The sequence below is a fragment of the Pseudoliparis swirei genome, chromosome 10 (assembly GCF_029220125.1).
Source record: "Pseudoliparis swirei isolate HS2019 ecotype Mariana Trench chromosome 10, NWPU_hadal_v1, whole genome shotgun sequence".
Classification (NCBI taxonomy): domain Eukaryota; kingdom Metazoa; phylum Chordata; class Actinopteri; order Perciformes; family Liparidae; genus Pseudoliparis; species Pseudoliparis swirei.
Window position 1 is genome coordinate 2,921,262 of NC_079397.1, and position 21,246 is coordinate 2,942,507.

General features: G+C 42.6%; 1 protein-coding gene and 2 long non-coding RNA genes across 4 annotated transcripts in view; 1 reads left to right on the forward strand and 2 right to left on the reverse strand.

Moving 5' to 3' along the window:
* LOC130200309 (thyrotropin-releasing hormone-degrading ectoenzyme-like) overlaps window positions 1-21,246 on the forward strand; it is a 121,626-nt gene that overhangs the window by 67,279 nt on the left and 33,101 nt on the right. Inside the window, exons 6-10 of the mRNA XM_056424478.1 lie at window positions 1,643-1,756; window positions 17,183-17,320; window positions 17,707-17,772; window positions 19,695-19,760; window positions 20,069-20,247. Coding sequence (XP_056280453.1) covers window positions 1,643-1,756; window positions 17,183-17,320; window positions 17,707-17,772; window positions 19,695-19,760; window positions 20,069-20,247 — 563 coding nt within the window. The remainder of the gene's footprint in view (window positions 1-1,642; window positions 1,757-17,182; window positions 17,321-17,706; window positions 17,773-19,694; window positions 19,761-20,068; window positions 20,248-21,246) is intronic.
* On the reverse strand, window positions 10,177-11,006 carry LOC130200310 (uncharacterized). Its single transcript, XR_008832979.1, has 3 exons — window positions 10,916-11,006; window positions 10,686-10,807; window positions 10,177-10,210 (listed from the first exon to the last, which is right to left on the reverse strand). It is a non-coding gene; the product is annotated as an uncharacterized LOC130200310 (long non-coding RNA).
* On the reverse strand, window positions 11,980-14,106 carry LOC130200311 (uncharacterized). 2 transcript variants are annotated; one of them, XR_008832981.1, is made up of 5 exons: window positions 13,934-14,106; window positions 13,292-13,355; window positions 13,037-13,139; window positions 12,328-12,474; window positions 11,980-12,093 (listed from the first exon to the last, which is right to left on the reverse strand). It is a non-coding gene; the product is annotated as an uncharacterized LOC130200311 (long non-coding RNA). The 2 variants fall into 2 exon arrangements; XR_008832980.1 differs by having other exon boundaries at window positions 13,292-14,105.

The following is a 21,246-nucleotide window of genomic DNA, read 5'->3' on the forward strand; positions in this document are numbered from 1 at the left end:
CAACATAGACGTATCTGTAGGCAATCACATGTCGCCTTCGTTTTCAACCAATCAGATGCCTTCCTGCCTTAGAGGGGCGGGGCTTATCTCCGTGGGAAAAGTTAACTTTTCCGCCACGGAAGAACTCACCACGAGTTCTGCTTCACGCTTGTTGAGTGGGTCTGGACGAGGTTCAACAAGAAGTCTGCGTTTAGCCTCTGAGACCGGACCCTACTGGACCCAACTGGACCCAAGTGGACCCAACTGGACCCAACTGGACCCAAGTGGACCCAAGTGGACCCAAGTTCCTTAGTGAAGAGTTTAACCCCTTAAAGTCTGAACCGTCGAGACGCTTCTCTGTCCTACATTCATTCTTTAGAAAATCAACAAAAAGATTAAATGTCCAAAACACACAAGAAGAAGAAGAAGAAGAAGACGAAGAAGAAGAAGCAGAGGAAGTAGAGGGAGAAGAAGGACACAAAAAAGGAGAAGAAGAAGAAGAACTTTGCATCCCTTTCACATTTTTTGTTTTTTGTTTCCGTCCTACAAACTCCGCCCCCATCATCCACGCGCGTAACCACGGCAACATCGGAACCATAGCAACCAAACCACAAAGCCCCCCCCCCCCCCCCCTGGCAGGAAACCGCCGACCCCCCGGAGGCTGGTTCATTATTGTCTTAATGTTTTAATATTCTTAAGAGAGGTGAAGCCATCATAGAAACGAAGTGTCGGATGAAGTCGCCGACCTCTGACGACCTCTGACCTCAGTGACCTCGTTCAGAAGCAGGAGCACAGGAGGACAGTGTTGGATGGAGGAGGAGCTGAAAACTGGCTTCACTGCAGTTTGATCAGCATAATTAAAAATCTCCCTCACACTCCTTTCATCCTCCGGTTTTTTCTCAGCAGGCTTTGCTGGTTTTAAGGGTTTATGACTTCATTTACAGACCTCCTCTTCTTCATCACACGCTCATCACTCGACTCTGAGTTCAGAGAGGAGGAGTGAGAAGCTGACGTGTACAAATACAAAAGTAGTATCATCAAGATACACGGAAAGTATTTGAAGTGTATTTAAAAGTGCTCATAATGCAGAATGAAGAATATGATATGACGGTATTATATCGATTAATGTGGAAAATGTTCCTTTAATATTTATATATATATATATTATTTTTTATCAAATGTATATATTATTTTTAAATAATATATATATATATATATATATAAATACATATTTTAATAAATATGAATTAATTTATAAACACTTTGTTATTACTAAAATTTATTTATATAAATATTTTTGTTTCTAAATATATATGTATTTATACATAAATATATATATTTTAAATAATATTTATTCATATATTAATATAGATTTTAAAATTTATTTTTGTATAAATCGATATTTTTTAATAATATTTGTGTATATATAAATCGATATTTGGCGCTACCATGAAGCAGAAATTGTTAAATTGTGTGAACTACTTTAACTGTACGATGTATTGATAGTCTTGAGAAGTGATTTATGACATTCATGGTCCCCTCGAGGTGAGTTATACAACATGACACACACACACACTGGATCGACCTCCACCAATCAGTGAAGAACACAAGTGGTGTCAGTGAATCGACATGTTGATGACATCACTCCCCCTGTGTGTCCCAGTGGTTCGGTGACCTGGTGACCCCGGTCTGGTGGGAGGACGTCTGGCTGAAGGAGGGCTTCGCTCATTACTTCGAGTACGTCGGGACCGACTTCCTCTTCCCCAAGTGGAACATGGTGAGTGAGACCGGCTCGTCCTTTCGTGGACATTTATTTAATATATAATATATAAACATCTATTATTTTTTATCTAATTTATATATTATTTTTAAGTAATATTTCTATATATATAAAAATATTTCTATAAATTTATATTTATTTATCATAATTTTTTTATATATGAATATATTTTTAAAATCATATTTATTCATATATATACATATAGATATAAAGATATATATATATATATATATGTATGTATACTGTATATAGTCAGATACAGAAGGTAGTATAAAAAGGAGTTAGGAAAGAGCAGATACTTTCCAAGAGATAAACTCTAGATATTAAACACAACCCAGTTCAGAGGAAGATGATTTCTATGAGGTTTGTTTTTATTGGCTTTGTTTTTATTGGCAAACTTAAAGTTTATGCAGAAGGATTATAAGCGAGGCGCTTATTGTGGACTCGTATAGATTTAAAACAAACCCCGCTCGGCACCATTGTCCTGGTGGTGGAGGCAGAATGAAAAACATCCGCATTGTGAGAAAAATATGTTTTTCTGACCTTTATATTCTATATTTCCTTGGACTCAAACCAACAATGTGTTAATCCGTCTCTCAATGCGTCTCCCACTTCCTGTCGGTGGCTCTCAGCCCTCGAGCTCAACACCTCCTAGTGAAGAAGTTTCCCAAAAGATATATAATTCAGTCTGAATAATTTCCATAACCAGCTGCTCGCTGTTGTTTTCGAACAAAAACAGGAGAAAATAGGGCATTTTTCAGATATTCAGCGGCAGATTAATCCACATGCTGCAGCGTGAGGGATGGAGTCACAGTAAACGAGAATGTGTGATCATGGGGATGAACAACCAGCGAGGCTCATTCAAGGTTTTAATGGAGATCAATGGTTCAGAGGAAGAAGAAATATCACACAGCGTGTTTGAGATAAATTCTCTTTCAGTCTTTTTACATCCGTAAACTTTAAGAAGAGAATTCTAAAGATGAATATCGGGAAAAGGTCCAATCGCATCGCTTTAAATTGCATTTAACGTGCCTCTAATAAAGCTGGAGATGACTCCTGATGAAGCCAATCAAATATAAATCAAAATAGTTTCATATTTTCTCCCAATTTTGGGGAAAAACTCATCAACTATGGGCCCATATTTTGGGTAACTGAGTCACGATGACCCTACGTCCAGCTGAGGGCCACAACGTAAACAAATCGGATTATCACGTAAATCAGAAGACTTCCGTGTTTCCATGGTGATAAATATTTGAGGCACAGCAGCATTAAAATCTGTATTAATGCCAGTTTTTTGCATTTTCCAGATGAAACGATGCAGTTTTTGAGTAACTCCTCAGCTTCTATACGTCGAGTTTCCGTTTGTTGTCGTCAAACTTTACGTAACGTACGAAAAACCTTTTGCACCTCGAAGAAAAGTTAAAAGTGGCTTCTGAGTGGGAGGAAGTCCCGCCTCCTCCTGAACTCCTGCACCTCCCTCCACCTTCCTCCTCCAGATCAATACATCACTCCTTCTCTCAGAGTCTTTTTCTCTGCAGATAATATTCCAGCCTCCGAATCTTCGACGGATGAAATCTGTTTTTTCGTTGGTCTGATTGTCTGAGAGTCAGAGACACGTTCAACGGGAGAACCGCGGCAAGTCTTCAACTCCCAGCTCACTTCCTCCGATACCCGGCGCCGCGGTGATCGAGCGTCCGCGGTGAAGCAATTTATTTATAATACTGGGTTTTTATTAAGGGAAATTGAAAAGAAAAAGCCGTTTCCATCAGCCGCAGAGAGAGGAACGAGAAGCAGCCACGGGAAAATAAACCAAAACATAGACGGGAAGGAGATATTTATTTAATATACTCGTCTGATCGGGTCAAGTGTTGCGTCATCACTGTTGTGTTTACGTCGTCTCGATGACGGTAGACACCGACTTCTCTACACACTAAATATGATCACGTGTTCCTCAAACAAACACGTGACCGTGACTCAGGAGACCGGCGTTCGGGTCACATGTGAAGCCTAAAGTTACGTAAAGTTATGATTATTATTTTATATAAACCCTGAGTGAGAGGTTTGGTTTCTTTAACCTAATCACAAGGTTTCACGATGTTTACCTCATCCGTGTACGACATCTACCGGTTCACGTTTATCACGTTACCGTTAACCGGGACTAGGAGTTAGAATATTAAAAACCTAACTGTTTAAAAACATTAACCACGTTTACAACCTTAACCATGAACGTTACACAACGTTAACCATGTTTACAACGTTAACTACATTACACAACGTTAACCACGTTAACTACGTTTACAACGTTAACCATGAACGTTACACGACATTAACCACGTTTACAACCTTAACTATGAACGTTTCACATCGTTAACCAGTCACAGACTAAATACCATCCGCTGAGTTAACTCCATATTTACTTTACCTAATTGATGATACACAACACAACTCAGACTTATGGATCATACGTGTTGGACTCTCTGCTCCGTGTCCTTTCCCTCGTCAGATTACTCGGACATGTTGCCGACACCCTGAGCTGCAAGTGGAATAAATAAAGTCTTATCGAGTCTTTTGCCGAACGTTATAAATCGGCAGCTTGTTTTCCTTCCGGTTGTCTCCGGCTCGGTCGCCTTCACGCCTTCTTGGTCTGCACCAAAATTCAATCTGTCTGTCAGATTGTCCGATCAGCTGGACGCGGGGTGGAGCCCGAAGGCGAGGGGAAGTCTCTACCGGGCCTGATGGGTCCGTTCATTGTATCTGATGGTCACAGAGAGCATGTTAGAAAATAATTGGTTTTGAGCCGGCGAGGCTGCAACGAGGCCTCAAACGACGTAAAGACGAGCAGAACGAGTCCAACCAACAGCCGAACAGGTATTAAAGGACCCATCAACCTCTCGGGTACACCCAATTTACTTCTTACTCAGCGGAGTTCATCAGCAAGATTACCCCGCCTCATCCCCCCCCCGCCTCACCCCCCCCCACCGCCTCACCCCCGCCTCATCCCCGCCTCATCCCCGCCTCATCCCCCACCGCCTCATCCCCCACCGCCTCATCCCCACCGCATCACCCCTCCGCCTCATCCCCCGCCTCATCCCCCACCGCCTCATCCCTCCACCGCCTCACCCCCGCCTCATCCCCCACCTCACCCCCACCGCCTCATCCCCCACCGCATCACCCCCTCACCCCCACCGCCTCATCCCCTACGCCTCATCCCCCGCCTCATCCCCGCCTCATCCCCCACCGCCTCATCCCCCACCGCATCACCCCGCCTCATCCCCCGCCTCATCCCTCCACCGCCTCACCCCCGCCTCATCCCCACCTCACCCCCGCCTCATCCCCCACCGCATCACCCCCTCACCCCCACCGCCTCATCCCCCACCGCATCACCCCTCACCCCCACCGCCTCACCCCCACCGCCTCATCCCACCGCCTCATCCCCCGCCTCATCCCCCACCGCCTCATCCCCACCGCCTCACCCCCGCCTCATCCCCCGCCTCATCCCCACCGCCTCACCCCCGCCTCATCCCCACCGCCTCACCCCCCGCCTCATCCCCACCGCCTCATCCCCACCGCCTCATCCCCCCCACCGCATCACCCCCCCGCCTCATCCCCCCACCGCCTCATCCCCGCCTCATCCCCCACCGCATCACCCCCGCCTCATCCCCCGCCTCATCCCCCACCGCCTCATCCTCCCCACCGCCTCACCCCCCGCCTCATCCCCGCCTCATCCCCCCACCGCCTCATCCCCCGCCTCATCCCCCCACCGCCTCATCCCCCACCGCCTCATTCCCCCCGCCTCCCTCCTGAAGCCCAATAAACGACCACGGCGGTTTCCTTACAGCCGTGGACACGTGTTCTCCTCTCCGGCTCGTGTTCTCCTCTCCTGCTCCTCTTCATCCCGATGACCGCCTGAAGGGAGGAAGACACGCCTCCATTAAACTGAGGAACACAGAGAGGAACCATTTTTGGTTCTATAAACAAGGGTTCATTAAAGAACCTCGAAAGGTATTTTAAAGAATCTTTAAAAAAAGGTTCTTTAAGGCACCATTTTTGGTTCCACAAAAGAACCTTTCAAACCAGGGTTCTTTAAAGAACCATTTCTTTAATTGTTCTTCAACGAACCTATGAAGGTTCCCCAAATGAAAACATGGTTCTTGAGTAGGTGATGGTTCTTCGTAGAACCACAAAACCTTTTAATGATCGATTAAAGAACCATTACTGTTCTGTGTGAACAAAGATGAGGCCATAACAAATAGTTTAATGTTGCACATTCGTAAAGGTGCGACACATTCCTGCCGGGGAAATAAGGAGGAGGAGGATGGAGATGGAGGAGGAGGAGGAGGAGGAGGAGGAGGAGACGAGTGACGGGGTGGAGTGAGGAGGAGGAGGAGGAGGAGATGAGTGACGGGGTGGAGTGAGGAGGAGGAGGAGGAGGAGGAGGAGACGAGCAGACGTTTAGAAAAAGTTGTGCAGCTGTTCCTGAACGCAGCGCCGCGTCTCCATCTGTGGAAGTGTTCCCATTAGCCGTCCCACACACGGGCCCATCTGGATCCTAATGGACCCCCACACACACACACACCTCTCTCTCTCTCTCTCTCTCTCGCTCTCACCCTCTCTCTCTCTCTCTCTCTCTCTCCAGGTGACTTCAAGTCTCTGGTAATTAGCCGATGTCTCATTTAGTCTGATTTTTCTCACCAAAGCCTTTCGGGTTCGTCCAAATGGAGCCATTAAACTAATCAACCGATGGTGCCACGTCCCATGATGCATTCTGTTCACACCTCTGTCGCTGTGTGAAGTCTGTTGGGCTCTGGAAATGGAAAGCGGCGGTCCTTCTTTACCCAGGAATTAGTCCAATCCTTCGGAGGAGGGATCAGGAATTAGTCAGACTCTCTCCCATCGGCCAAGACAATTATTTATCTGAGCGGCGTTTATCTGACGCGTAGTTCACCTTCAGTTACCTCCAGGTACTTCCTGTTACCCCCAGTTACCTCCAGGTACTTCCTGTTACCCCCAGTTACCTCCAGGTACTTCCTGTTACCCACAGTTACCTCCAGGTACTTCCTGTTACCCCCAGTTACCTCCATGTACTTCCTGTTACCCACAGTTACCTCCAGGTACTTCCTGTTACCTTCAGTTACCTCCAGGTACTTCCTGTTACCTTCAGTTACCTCCAGGTACTTCCTGTTACCCCCAGTTACCTCCAGGTACTTCCTGTTACCCACAGTTACCTCCAGGTACTTCCTGTTACCCCCAGTTACCTCCAGGTACTTCCTGTTACCCACAGTTACCTCCAGGTACTTCCTGTTACCTTCAGTTACCTCCAGGTACTTCCTGTTACCCCCAGTTACCTCCAGGTACTTCCTGTTACCCAGAGTTACCTCCAGGTACTTCCTGTTACCTTCAGTTACCTACAGGTACTTCCTGTTACCCCCAGTTACCTCCAGGTACTTCCTGTTACCCCCACTTACCTCCAGGTACTTCCTGTTACCCCCAGTTACCTCCAGGTACTTCCTGTTACCCCCAGTTACCTGCAGGTACTTCCTGTTAACCACAGTTACCTCCAGGTACTTCCTGTTACCTTCAGTTACCTCCAGGTACTTCCTGTTACCCACAGTTACCTCCAGGTACTTCCTGTTACCTCCAGTTACTTCCTGTTACCTCCAGGTACTTCCTGTTACCCCCAGTTACCTCCAGGTACTTCCTGTTACCCACAGTTACCTCCAGGTACTTCCTGTTACCCGCAGTTACCTCCAGGTACTTCCTGTTACCTCCAGTTACTTCATGTTACCTTCAGTTACCTCCAGGTACTTCCTGTTACCTTCAGTTACCTCCAGGTACTTCCTGTTACCCCCAGTTACTTCCTGTTACCCACAGTTACCTCCAGGTACTTCCTGTTACCCGCAGTTACCTCCAGGTACTTCCTGTTACCCCCAGTTACCTCCAGGTACTTCCTGTTACCCGCAGTTACCTCCAGGTACTTCCTGTTACCTCCAGTTACTTCCTGTTACCTTCAGTTACCTCCAGGTACTTCCTGTTACCCCCAGTTACCTCCAGGTACTTCCTGTTACCCACAGTTACCTCCAGGTACTTCCTGTTACCCGCAGTTACCTCCAGGTACTTCCTGTTACCTTCAGTTACCTACAGGTACTTCCTGTTACCCCCAGTTACCTCCAGGTACTTCCTGTTACCCCCACTTACCTCCAGTTACTTCCTGTTACCTTCAGTTACCTCCAGTTACTTCCTGTTAACTCCAGTTACCCCCACTTACCTCCAGTGACTTCCTGTTACCTCCAGTTACTTCCTGTTACCTTCAGTTACCTCCAGTTACTTCCTGTTACCTTCAGTTACCTACAGGTACTTCCTGTTACCCCCAGTTACCTCCAGGTACTTCCTGTTACCCCCACTTACCTCCAGTTACTTCCTGTTACCTTCAGTTACCTCCAGTTACTTCCTGTTAACTCCAGTTACCCCCACTTACCTCCAGTGACTTCCTGTTACCTCCAGTTACTTCCTGTTACCTCCAGTTACTTCCTGTTACCCCCACTTACCTCCAGTTACCTTCAGTTACCTCCAGTTACTTCCTGTTACCCCCAGTTACCTCCAGTTACTTCCTGTTACCCCCAGTTACCTCCAGTTACTTCCTGTTACCTTCAGTTACCTCCAGTTACTTCCTGTTAACTCCAGTTACCCCCACTTACCTCCAGTTACTTCCTGTTACCTCCAGTTACTTCCTGTTACCTCCAGTAACGTTTAAAGCGAATTTGGCGTTGGGAATATTCGCAACTAGTTTAAATATTTTAACTTTGGCAAAATGTCTTTATTTTTAATACAACCTCTTCTGAGTATCACCGGTGAGGTAATGAACCCCGACACGTTACATGTCCAGTCGTTTGTGGGACGTCCTCAACAAGTATAAAGTTAGTTCTTCATGGTGGATGAAGGATGCGCTAACTGTTTCCACGGAGATAAGCTCCGCCCCTCGCGAAGATTCGCAACGCTTTTGGTGCGAACGCGGCTTTAGCTAACGCCGGAGAGGTCGGCACGAAAACACAAGACCGTCTGGCAGAGGACCTAAATACTGACTAGTGAGGGGAGGGGCTGCAGGTGAGCGCCAGGTGAAGGGATGAAGGACGTGAACGTCTGAAATGAAACGATAAATTACAGCAGCAAAAGGAATGAAAACAACGAATAAGACGGGGAATCCGTGACATTCACACATCCCTGTGCTGTTGTTGTTTTGGCTGTTATTGCAGCACACACACGTCTAAATGTCAGTTTTTACTTTTTTTACTATTTGCAAAAAATATTTTCATACCGCTTTTTCATTTGTTTTGTTCGGTAAAATTTAATAAACTGTGGGATTGATGTTTTAGGCAATTTATTTAAATGAGGCGTTGCCTCCAGCCTGTTGCTGAGCTGCTGTGTCAGCGGCTGTACTTCTAGACACATTATATTCCTCGTTAACAGCAGATACACAGCAAAATCGAAAGTGTGAATTTAACTCGCATAGTGTTAAAATCAACACTTTGCTGGTGTTTATATAATCCACCCCGGCTCAGAGTTAAATTTACACTTTGCATAGTGTTAATATTTTAACTCATTAATAGTGTTAATATTTAACACCTATAGTGTTGTTAAAAGACACGCAAAAGTGTACTTTTAACACTAAATTGTTGTTGATTTCTAACACTCTTGGTGTTATTTAATAACACATTGCAGTGTTCTTTTAACACTAAATTGTTGTTGATTTCTAACACTCTTGGTGTTATTTAATAACACATTGCAGTGTTCTTTTAACACTAAATTGTTGTTGATTTCTAACACTCTTAGTGTTATTTAATAACACATTGCAGTGTACTTTTAACACTAAATTGTGTTGTTTGCTTTCAGTAAGAGTGTTGATTTCTAACACTCGTCATGTTTAATGCTATGTAAAAATTTACTATTAACACTAAAATTGTATATCTACATACGGTCAAATGCTTACACCCCAAAAACAGTGAACTTCAATAAATTATTGATAAAATTCTTTTTTTTTAATTCAGAAAATATCTTCAAAGCACCATCATGCACATTTACAAAAATCAACTCCTGGCAGGCCGCATGTACAACACCACAAATGAAACACTTCATTTTTAAACCACGTGCAAGACCTTCGCCCAGAACTCACGTACTCTTGGAGACTGATCTGTTGTTGTAATATCGATGTTGTAGACTGTTGTCTGCACAAAGGTGAAGAGTGGGACCAAAGTTTCATCGTAAGACAGGTTGAACACGTTGTGGGATTTAAATAGTTCATCAAAAGCACCCAACGAGCTCGTAGCTTGGCAGGGGATGAGCCGTTTATCCACAACGATGGAGAAGGCATCCACTCTGTTTTGTTTCGCCAACAGCAAGGATGTACGGTTGTTTAGCCTCTCTTCCCAGCAGGTGTTCACTGATGCTGCAGCATGACTGAAAAACACAACATGAAAACCTTAGCTCAAGTTATTAGCCATGCAGTGGTACTTGTTGCTCCATGAGTTTAATAGATCCTCCAATTTGAGCAGTCATCTGGCCCTGTGTTGCAAAATGAAATGTGAGCTTCACTGGAAGTGTCTTCCTCCCAAATTAAGTCCCACTTTATTTTGAAAAAGGAACACTCAGTGAAGCGTGTATAAGAATTCGAATTATCACTTTAAAGCAGTGTAGGAAAATGAAGAGTTAGCAAGCTTTCAACTGCTCACTGCATAGTTGAGTCTGTTAGATAAAATAAATGTTGATTTGCTCCTGTGTCAAAAAAGTCTTTGCTGTTGAAGAACTGTTGTAAAGATTGCAACATTGAGATGTTCAGATTAGTTGTTATTTTTCAAGCTTAAATCACTTTTTTATTGAGTTAATATAACTGAAAAACTGGCTTGTGGGATTTACGCAGATGAGACACACATACCTTGTGACAATGCAACATTTTTCCCACTGCATCACTGGGACTTATTTTGATCCTCTTCCGTCCAGCTGTGGGTGGCAAGAGATGGAGAAGCAGCAGCAGAGAAGCCATGTCACTGTCTCAGTCTACCAGGAGTAAATGAGGCAAAACAAATCATGTATATGTACTTGGAATGCACAAAGTTAATAGCACCAGCCATTTGGATAATAAATTAAGGATATCATGTAGCTTACCGGTATGATCATCTTCTGGAAGGTTCTCTGCAGCTGTCAGAAGTTGGCACAGCTCAGTTGACGGAGTCAGGTGTTTGGCCTCTTTGATGACCGTGGGCTTGAATGCTGTATCCCACTTCTCGAGCATCTTGGAAGCCGTCTCAGCACCAAACAGCAGTGTGAAGTCTTGATTCAGCTGTTGATCATACAGATGCCAACAATAATAATAATTAAGCAAAAGGTGTGTGTGCTGATAACTACTTACATCCAACCAAATTAAGGACTAGAGTTTAAATAAAAGATGTGCACAACTCACGAGTCCTTTGACGTCTAAAAAACGTGGAAATAAATTCTACAATATTTTGAAGAAACACTTACCCATCCATTTCAGTCATATGGCCAATATGTTGACAAGCTGTCTACGGGTGCGGTGCTTCAGCGAATTTCCTGACTTGTACTCTTCAAGGACATCTTCACCTCCAGGTTTGGTGAGCAAGGCATTTTCTACCATCTACTCACATAAGATTTTAAAAAATTTAGTGTATAATTCAATTCAGTTTATTTGTATAGCCCAATTTCACAAATTACAAATTAGTCTCGGAGTGCTTTACAATCTGTACACATAGACATCCCTGCCCCAAAACCTCGCATCGGACCAGGAAAAACTCCCAAATAATTTTCAGTCTTAATCAAACAAACAAATTGGTCAGGTAACGTAGAAACATCTTTTCAGGATATGTGGGGCATGCTGAAGCCAAAACAAGCAATATAGTCTACACTACAAAAGACAAGGCACCGTTCCATGTATGTAAATTAACCTAATTGAATAAATATGTATGGAAAGAAGAGTTACATAATACAAAGCTACACAACAGCTAAACCCTGGGTTAATTATTAATTTACACTAAAATAAGTTTCGTAACTTTCTCAATCTGGCACTCACCATTCGAAATTTAATTATAGTCCAATTGGTGAGAATCATCATTCAGTTAAACAATGTTCTTGATGATATTGTGAGTAAAAATGTTAACTGACATCTACTGCTTTCAAGTACCTCTTTGCAGCCTCTGAATCAAACCTTTTTGTAGACCTGTCCATGACCTCAGAGCTCAAAATCCCCCTTTGTCTTTGACCGGAGAGGTCATTGTCACTTGAAGAAAGCGTCATGGTATCCGTGAGAGAAGATGGTGTTGAATGATCTAAAGGAGAACAATCTTATTTTTTATTACAAAATTAAAATTAAAATATATCCAGTTACCCGATTGAAATGTGGAAAAATTACAACCAAACACACATTTACAAAATTTTGGGCAATTAGATGCTGATTTGTCTTTTACGTAAATATTATTTCTTTGTTCATCAAATTTATCACTGTAGTCAGACAGTTAGGGACATAAAAGGCTTCAAAATGCAGATTTAATAATGAAACCTACCTTCATCTGAAATGCTGTCACGCACGATCAGGCAAAGGTCTGGATTGGACTCTATCAGTTCAAGAAGAATGTCTTCCTCCACTGCGGTGTCAGTTTCATCAAATATGTGAAGTTCAGCTGCATCATGGAGTCCAAATTTGTTTTTGACTACAGGATGAAAAGCATGACAACATAAAGATAATAAACAGGTTTTAACTGCACATAATGACTGATCAACCATATTATCTATATAACATATCTGAAATTACATGCTTTGACTTAACAGCAGTATTACAATGTTGTGTTGTCGCCATTACTGTACAAAAAACAATAACTTTCAGAAGCAAGTTGAAAACTAAAAACACCATCAGTTATCTACTGTTGTGTACAGCTGCAATAGCAGACGACCTGTTTTCCAGTTGTGGCAAGACTTGAATGTGTAGCCAAGCAACCAAGATAATCCAGATATGGAATTTAAACAAAGTAACAATAAGAGGTAGAAGCTACATAATTGTCAATGTTTGCTGTATTTAGAATGTCAAAATAAACCAAAAAAAGGCCTGCAGCAAGAAGTAGACTATTCACGCCATAAGACGGACAGCACCAAGTACAAGTAAAATAATAAAAACCCATTAGGATTATGACAATCCTATGAACAATGCCACTTAAACATTGTGTATTTGTTGTTAAACCAGCAATAATTTGTTTTTTTACATAATATGTTACTCACCTGCAGTGATGAATTCAAAATAGGTGAAACCTAGCTGTAATGGGATGGACTTCTTGGTCCTCTGGTATCTCACCTTCAGCAGCATGGTGATATCTTGCAGAAACTGTACAGAGTGGAAAAAGATAGCTGTTCAACTTTCTCGAGGCAAGGAGTTATTAAACATGTATTAAGTCCAACAAGTGGCTAAAGTTAACAGGGTATCGCTAAGTTAACGTTAGAACCTTCGTCTCAGAGATGTTGGGAGTCTATAATTACCGTTTTGGTATCAATTAGGCACTCGCTTTTTCCTCTTTAGTCCCTGTCGCAGTTTAGCATATGCCTGCGATAAAAGTCAGCCAATTAAACCATACGCCGGTGAAATGCATGACAGCGAGACCGCAGTTCCGCGAAACTACCGTTAGCCCTCGACACAGCAGTTCCGCGAAACTACCGTTAGCCCTCGACACAGCAGTACCGCGAAACTACCGTTAGCCCTCGACACAGCAGTACCGCGAAACTACCGTTAGTAAAGCTAGCCCTTGAGGCAGAAGTACCGGAAACTCTCGTTTATGTCCTGTCATGGTGGATCGTCGAATTTCTGATGGCAAAATAATGTGGCATAATTAAGTTAAATATTCTTCAAGAAATTTACTGTAAGAAAAAAAGTCTATTTATTATTTTGGCCTGGAATTAAATATGCTCGGCCAGTTTGAACAGGTTCATACATATTTATTGACTGATGTTACACTTCCTGTCTTATTTCTCCTCCCTTCAACCAACTAACGTTAGCAAACGTTAAGTTAGCTATTAGTCACAAGCTTCACTAAAATATAAAACACGTCTCACCACACTTGAAGTTAACACATCATTTCATATGAAGATGAACAGCCTGTAGAAGTAAATATAATGTGTACTTACCTTCTGAAATAACAGCTAAATATCTTCCTGACCACGGGTTTTCTTCACCGTGACTTCAAGAAGAAAGAGCGCGTTGAAACCGGATGTGCAAGTAACTCGGTCAGGAGAGCATCACTTAACTCGCCGCAATAACTCCGCCCCCAGAGCTGTTTTAACACTGCAAGTGCTAAAGGAACACCACAATCAACACGGATCAACTCAGAATATTTGACACTGGGAAATCAACACTACCAATTTTGCTGTGTACAGTCACACACAATCCCCCCCCCCCCTCCCTCCCTCCCGTCCATCAGCCAGTGCCCCTCACGTTGAATAATGCATTTCGGGACTTCCGTGTCACGGAATATGAAATCATTACCGAGAGACGCGGTTCTTTTCTCAGCCTCTGAATTTAACCACAATATATTTTAATGTTAGCTAAAGAATAATAACAACAATCTGTATCAGTGTTTTACAAACAAGCTCACACGTTAAATAATACAGAGAAGTCATATTCATGGATGAACATTATTGCTTCTGTAATGAAAGTATTATATTAATTATAATGAAACAGAGGTTTAATTTCCTGTACATAAATTGATTTTGGCTGCACAATATTTACTCAGATGTAGATTTTTAAGCTTTTATCAGTGATTATTTATAGCAGTCGTAGCTGAACAGCCCTCAGCGTGCAGAGCGGGAGTTTATTTATTAATATTCTAGACCATATCCGCTTGTTCTCCAGATATTAGATGGGTACATTACCATCGAGCTTCAAAGACAAAGGAAACATAACAGAAGTAGACCAACCTCTCTGGACACTGTCTGTTTATATTAGCTTCAAACTAATTGAGGAAATATTGTTAAACAAGATGAATATTTCATGCAAAACCAAGCGAGAGCGGCATCTGCCAGGAAGTAGCCTGATCCCATCAGACCGCAAACTGAATCTCTAATATTCATGAAAATAATATATAATCTCCCAAGAAACTTTTGTTTAGATGTAAAATGGTTAACACTAAATCTACTTTATCAACAACTGTAATCCAGGAATTAGTCAGTTCCCATCATATAACGTTCATTTAGAAAAAGTTCCTGTTCCTGCAGTTTATTGACGATTAAAAGTTCTAAAGCCAAGAAAATCCATTGCTTAACAAGATAGAGGTTCATTAAAACCAAATATCCACAGTAAACACTGTAATCCATGAATTAGACCGAGCCTGACCACTGAGGATTTAGACTGATCCCAGGGGTAATTTAGCCCGAGCTCGTTACAGCTCCACATGTTTGCAGATGTCTATTGAAATCCTGAAAGCAGAGGAAGAGGAGCAGGAGGAGGAGATGAAACAGGAAAAGGAGTGATGGGAGGAAATGTAGAGATAGAAGATTGAAAAATAAATAGAGGAAAAAAGTAGAGGAAGGAAACACATTTAAAGAAAATTGGAAGAGGAAACGTCGTTTAAATTACAAGATAAAAGAAGAAGAGGAAACAAAGGAAGAAAAAGAACAGAAGCAATAAATAAAAAACAATGAGGGAAGGAACTAAGGAGAGGAAATCATAACTAGGGTATGACGAGTGGAAACATTCAATTAAAACTAGATAAAGAAATATTCCGAAATAAAAAATTAACCACTTAATTACACAACTAAACTAAGTTTAATGAACCAACTGTTCCACTAAATTTATGTTTGTTGAGGAATTTTGTTTTGACAAAACTGCTAAATTATTTAACTTCAGTCTGGCAACAGATGACAAAACAAATCCAACAAAGCAAACCCCAAAGTCCAGAATTCACTGTGAGGAGTGTTCATCACATTTTGGAGATCACACACCGACATTGTGGGGACTTGTGTATCATACGGGGACCAGCATCTAGACCGGCATCTGGACCGGCATCTGGACCAGCATCTGAGTCCACCACAATGCTGGAGACTTATGACTATACTCTGGGGCCCATAACGTTTGTGATTCCCAACTACCAGGTTCTGGTCCTCATAAGGTTGGTTAGTCCCAACTACCAGGTTCTGGTCCCCTTAAGGTTGGTTAGTCCCAAGTCTCCAACTACCAGGTTCTGGTCCCCATAAGGTTGGTTAGTCCCAACTACCAGGTTCTGGTCCCCTTAAGGTTGGTTAGTCCCAACTACCAGGTTCTGGTCCCCTTAAGGTTGGTTAGTCCCAACTACCAGATTCCGGTCCCCTTAAGGTTGGTTAGTCCCAACTACCGGGTTCTGGTCCCCATAAGGTTGGTTAGTCCCAACTACCAGGTTCTGGTCCCCATAAGGTTGGTTAGTCCCAACTACCAGGTTCTGGTCCCCTTAAGGTTGGTTAGTCCCAACTACCGGGTTCTGGTCCCCATAAGGTTGGTTAGTCCCAACTACCAGGTTCTGGTCCCTTTAAGGTTGGTTAGTCCCAACTACGAGATTCCGGTCCCCTTAAGGTTGGTTAGTCCCAACTACCGGGTTCTGGTCCCCATAAGGTTGGTTAGTCCCAACTACCAGGTTCTGGTCCCCATAAGGTTGGTTAGTCCCAACTACCAGGTTCTGGTCCCCTTAAGGTTGGTTAGTCCCAACCACCGGGTTCTGGTCCCCATAAGGTTGGTTAGTCCCAACTACCAGGTTCTGGTCCCCATAAGGTTGGTTAGTCCCAACTACCAGGTTCTGGTCCCTTTAAGGTTGGTTAGTCCCAACTACCAGATTCCGGTCCCCTTAAGGTTGGTTAGTCCCAACTACCGGGTTCTGGTCCACATAAGGTTGGTTAGTCCCAACTACCAGGTTCTGGTCCCCATAAGGTTGGTTAGTCCCAACTACCAGGTTCTGGTCCCCTTAAGGTTGGTTAGTCCCAACTACCAGGTTCTGGTCCCCTTAAGGTTGGTTAGTCCCAACTACCAGATTCCGGTCCCCTTAAGGTTGGTTAGTCCCAACTACCGGGTTCTGGTCCACATAAGGTTGGTTAGTCCCAACTACCAGGTTCTGGTCCCCATAAGGTTGGTTAGTCCCAACTACCGGGTTCTGGTCCCCATAAGGTTGGTTAGTCCCAACTACCGGGTTTTGGTCCCCATAAGGTTGGTTAGTCCCAACTACCAGGTTCTGGTCCCCATAAGGTTGGTTAGTCCCAACTACCAGGTTCTGGTCCCCTTAAGGTTGGTCGAGGCCACAGTGTTGGTGATGATACTATAATTTCTGGTCCCCATGAGACCACGGCTCCAGAGGTTGTGAGTGTGAATAAAATGTCTCCTCAATGACCAAGACAAATGTTTGTGTGTTTTTTCAGGAGAAGCAACGCTTCCTGACAGACGTCCTCCACGAGGTGATGCTATTGGATGGGCTAAGCTCCTCCCATCCCATCTCCCAGGAAGTGGAACAGGCGTCAGACATCGACCGAGTCTTTGACTGGATCGCCTACAAAAAAGTGAGTCACAGCTAATATGCTAACTCTCTGGCCCTTAGCCTCAAGCCTTTTTGCAATTAATAATAATATTCTATTAATAAAAGTAATTTAATTTTCCAATTATTGTATTTCCAACTAAGTAGTTTGAAGAAGTTCAACTTTGTGAACTTCGACATGCGAATTCCTGCTACACGTTATTGGACAGTAATTACTATTATCCAATTAGATTACCCAATTATCGGCTAATACTCGCGATCATTTAGTGTCTCAGTCGGACCCATTTAAAGACCACAGGACATTTCTGTTTCAAAAATTGTAATTGTGTAACAGTGATTACAATAAAATGGAGGGAGCGTTTTTTCCCTCGTCATTGTGATTTGAAAGTGTGTTCTCCTCGCCGCCTCCAGGGGGCGGCGTTGATCCGGATGTTGGCCAACGTGATGGGACAGACGCTGTTCCAGAAAGGACTCAACGTAAGTTCATGAGTCCTGCTGAGTCCAGCTGTGCAAACACAGGTTTTTAATCCAGCTTGGCACCTGTGTGTGTGTGTGTGTGTGTGTGTTTGTCCTTACGCCCTGACTGTTTGGAGCCACTGAGTCTGCAGATGGTTGATGTGTTTAAATGGATTTGCCGTTGAGTTTCTGCTTCTTGTTTTTGTTTCTGTAAAACAATTTCACAAAAACACTCAATTCAATCTGCACAGTTTTAAAATGTAAAAGGATATTATAAATGTTTTGTGGGGGAGGGGGGGGGGTGGTATCCAGGACCACTGATATCCCCTAACATGAGTCACCAATAAAGTTTAAGAATGTATGTTCATATTTGATACATTCAGTTTAAATGCTCATTTTTATTTATTAGTAACATAAAATCCTATGATAAACATGACTAGACTTTGTAATATCCAGTAAATTGCACATTTATAATAATAATATTAATAATAATAATTATAATTATAATAATAATTCAATAAGCTTTGGACAGAGTTTCTATACAAATGCTGATTACTTCATAAATAAAAACACAAGTATTTGGCTTACAGACGGTAATCTAACATTAAAATAAAGCCGTTATTATCTTTTTTTTAAATGTTGCACTCCCGTAAAAAAGAGTTATTCATAAGCTCCTGAAGGTGTCGGGTTTCAGAACACCAGAACATTCCATCTCAGTTCAATGAAACTTCCCACTTATGTTTTTTTGTTGATCCCAGCTCCTCCCCCTTTACTTGGGGACGAGTTCAAAGCCGAAGTCGGAGCGTTGATCCGAGGAGGCGGAGCAGGAAGTGTTGGCCGTCGTACAAAAGTGATAAAATCAAATCTGAGCTTTTCCATCGATGAGTCAGAATTCCGGTGGAGGTTCGGTGGCGTTGATAACGGAGCGCCGGGAATTACCCCGGAAGTTTGATTTAAGGAAAACAAAAAAAAACTCTTTTCAACCCAGAAAAATTGGAGGAAATCAGTCGGCGGTGAAGATGATGTCATACGATGTAAAGGTGGAAGTGGGTTCAATATAGCTTACGAGCTGAAGGCAGGCATGAAAGTGTGTGTGATTCCCCCGTGTACACACACACACACACACTGTCCTTTTTTTACTGCAGAAACGGTGACCTGGAACACATTGATTCTACATCAAAACACAGCAGCAGATCACAGAGAATTGTGTGTGTGTGTGTGTGTGTGTGTGTGCGTGTGCGTGCGTGTGTGTGTGTGTGTGTGTGTGTGAGAGAGGTTTGAGATGGAGAGGAGAGCCGTTAACGTATTATTACTCCGGGTTTCTGTCGAATATGTCTAAGACTTTTCAAAACGCACGTACACGTACATGTATACGTGCACGCCCAGTGCACGTGCACGTGGCACTGTAAACAGGAAGCAGTTTGGTTTTGTTATTTCAGTTAAAGGAATTAAAAGTCATGAATGTATTTTGGATCATTTAAGATGAAATAAGATATTAAACCAGAAGGAAACTCTTGTGCCAGAGTTTGATAAACAATAACAACAATAACAACAACAACAAATTAAATACCATTATATAAACGATAGAAAAACAATCATTAAATGCAAAATATGTTATACGGAAACTAATGAAAAGTGAATCACAATAAGAGTATGGTAGATAAATAAAGTTTAACATTTTCTATTAAATAATAAAATATATAAATACATATATATCAGAAAACTATAAAGTGTAGAATAAGTGATACTAACTTATATAAATGAAAATAGAAAAAGTTATATTTATTTAAAAAAATAAAAATAACACAGCTGGAGGTTGTGAAAACCACCATCTATCCTATGATGTCACTTCCTATCCCGATGATGTCACTTCCTGCCTCAACGATGTCACTTCCTGTCCTGATGATGTCACTTCCTGTCTCTAACCCATTTGTCTTCCTCAGGACTATCTGCTGAGTCACATGTACGGCAACGCGGCCAGAGACGACCTGTGGAGCAAACTGTCTCAGGTAACACGCTCCGTCCGCTCGGGGGTTCTAACCTGGGACTGTTCGCCTCCTCCGGGGGGGGGGGGGAAAGGGTCGAGGGGTCGAGGGGTCAAGGACTCTACAGAAGAGCCGAGACGCTCGTTAGGAGTCGAGGGAAAGTTTCTCTCGTTAGAGCTTCTGATTGGATGAGATTCTTCTCCCTCGTTAGCGGAGTTCCTCTAACGAGCTGTCGGCCAATCAGAGCTCCAATTACCTCCGAGTCGTTTCCTGTTTGTCTCGTTATCCATCGCCACGTTACCAAAACATTGGTTCTTCACACTCCTCTCCAGGCCATGCGTTCAGAGGGGCGGGACATCGACATTGGGCAGATGATGGACAGGTGGACTCTACAAATGGGCTACCCCGTCGTCACCATCAGCAAGAACCAATCAGAGCAGCTCGCCACTCACCACGCCACCATCAGCCAGGAGCACTTCCTGTACGGACAGGAACTCCGGAGCAGCAACAGGTTGGACCTTTGAGCTTCAAATCACGCCGGACAAGTTATTATATTTATTCTTTAAAAACATTTAACAACCAAACGCCTTTCGACTCGTTTACACGTCAATATGTTGTTGATTTGTATTTCATTTTTTTAACCCAAATAACCTCCTTTGAGTCTTCACTGAGTTTCCTGTGGAGACAGAATTTTATTTTGAAAAGCTTGTTGTAAATTAATTTCAACCATTTTTCTTTTTTTAAGATTCATCCTGATGAAGCACTTTTGAAAAAGTCTTTTCTTCACATTCTTTACATCATTTATACTTCATGCATATTTGATGAGGAAGATGTTTTATTCACCTCCTTCACAACCAGAGAGGATTCTCTTCATCGACCCACTTCTCCTCCATCCATTCTTCATCAGCTCCTTTCTTTCGTCACTTGTTCACTCATTGTCTTTCCTTTCTTTCCTTGTTGTTCACTTCTTTCCTTTCCTTTCTTTCCTTGTTGTTCACTTCTTTCCTTTCCTTTCTTTTCTTGATGTTCACTTCTTTTCTTTCCTTGATGTTCACTTCTTTTCTTTCCTTACTTTCCTTGATGTTCACTTCTTTTCTTCCCTTTCTTTCCTTGTTGTTCTTTTCTTGTTGTTCACTTCTTTTCTTCTCTTTCTTTTCTTGATGTTCACTTCTTTTCTTTCCTTGATGTTCACTTCTTTTCTTTCCTTTCTTTCCTTGATGTTCACTTCTTTTCTTCCCTTTCTTTCCTTGTTCTTTTCTTGTTGTTCACTTCTTTCCTTTCCTTTCTTTCCTTGTTGTTCACTTCTTTCCTTTCCTTTCTTTTCTTGATGTTCACTTCTTTTCTTTCCTTGATGTTCACTTCTTTTCTTCCCTTTCTTTCCTTGTTGTTCTTTTCTTGTTATTCACTTCTTTCCTTGTTGTTCACTTCTTTTCTTTCCTTTCTTTTCTTGATGTTCACTTCTTTTCTTTCCTTGATGTTCACTTCTTTTCTTCCCTTTCTTTCCTTGTTG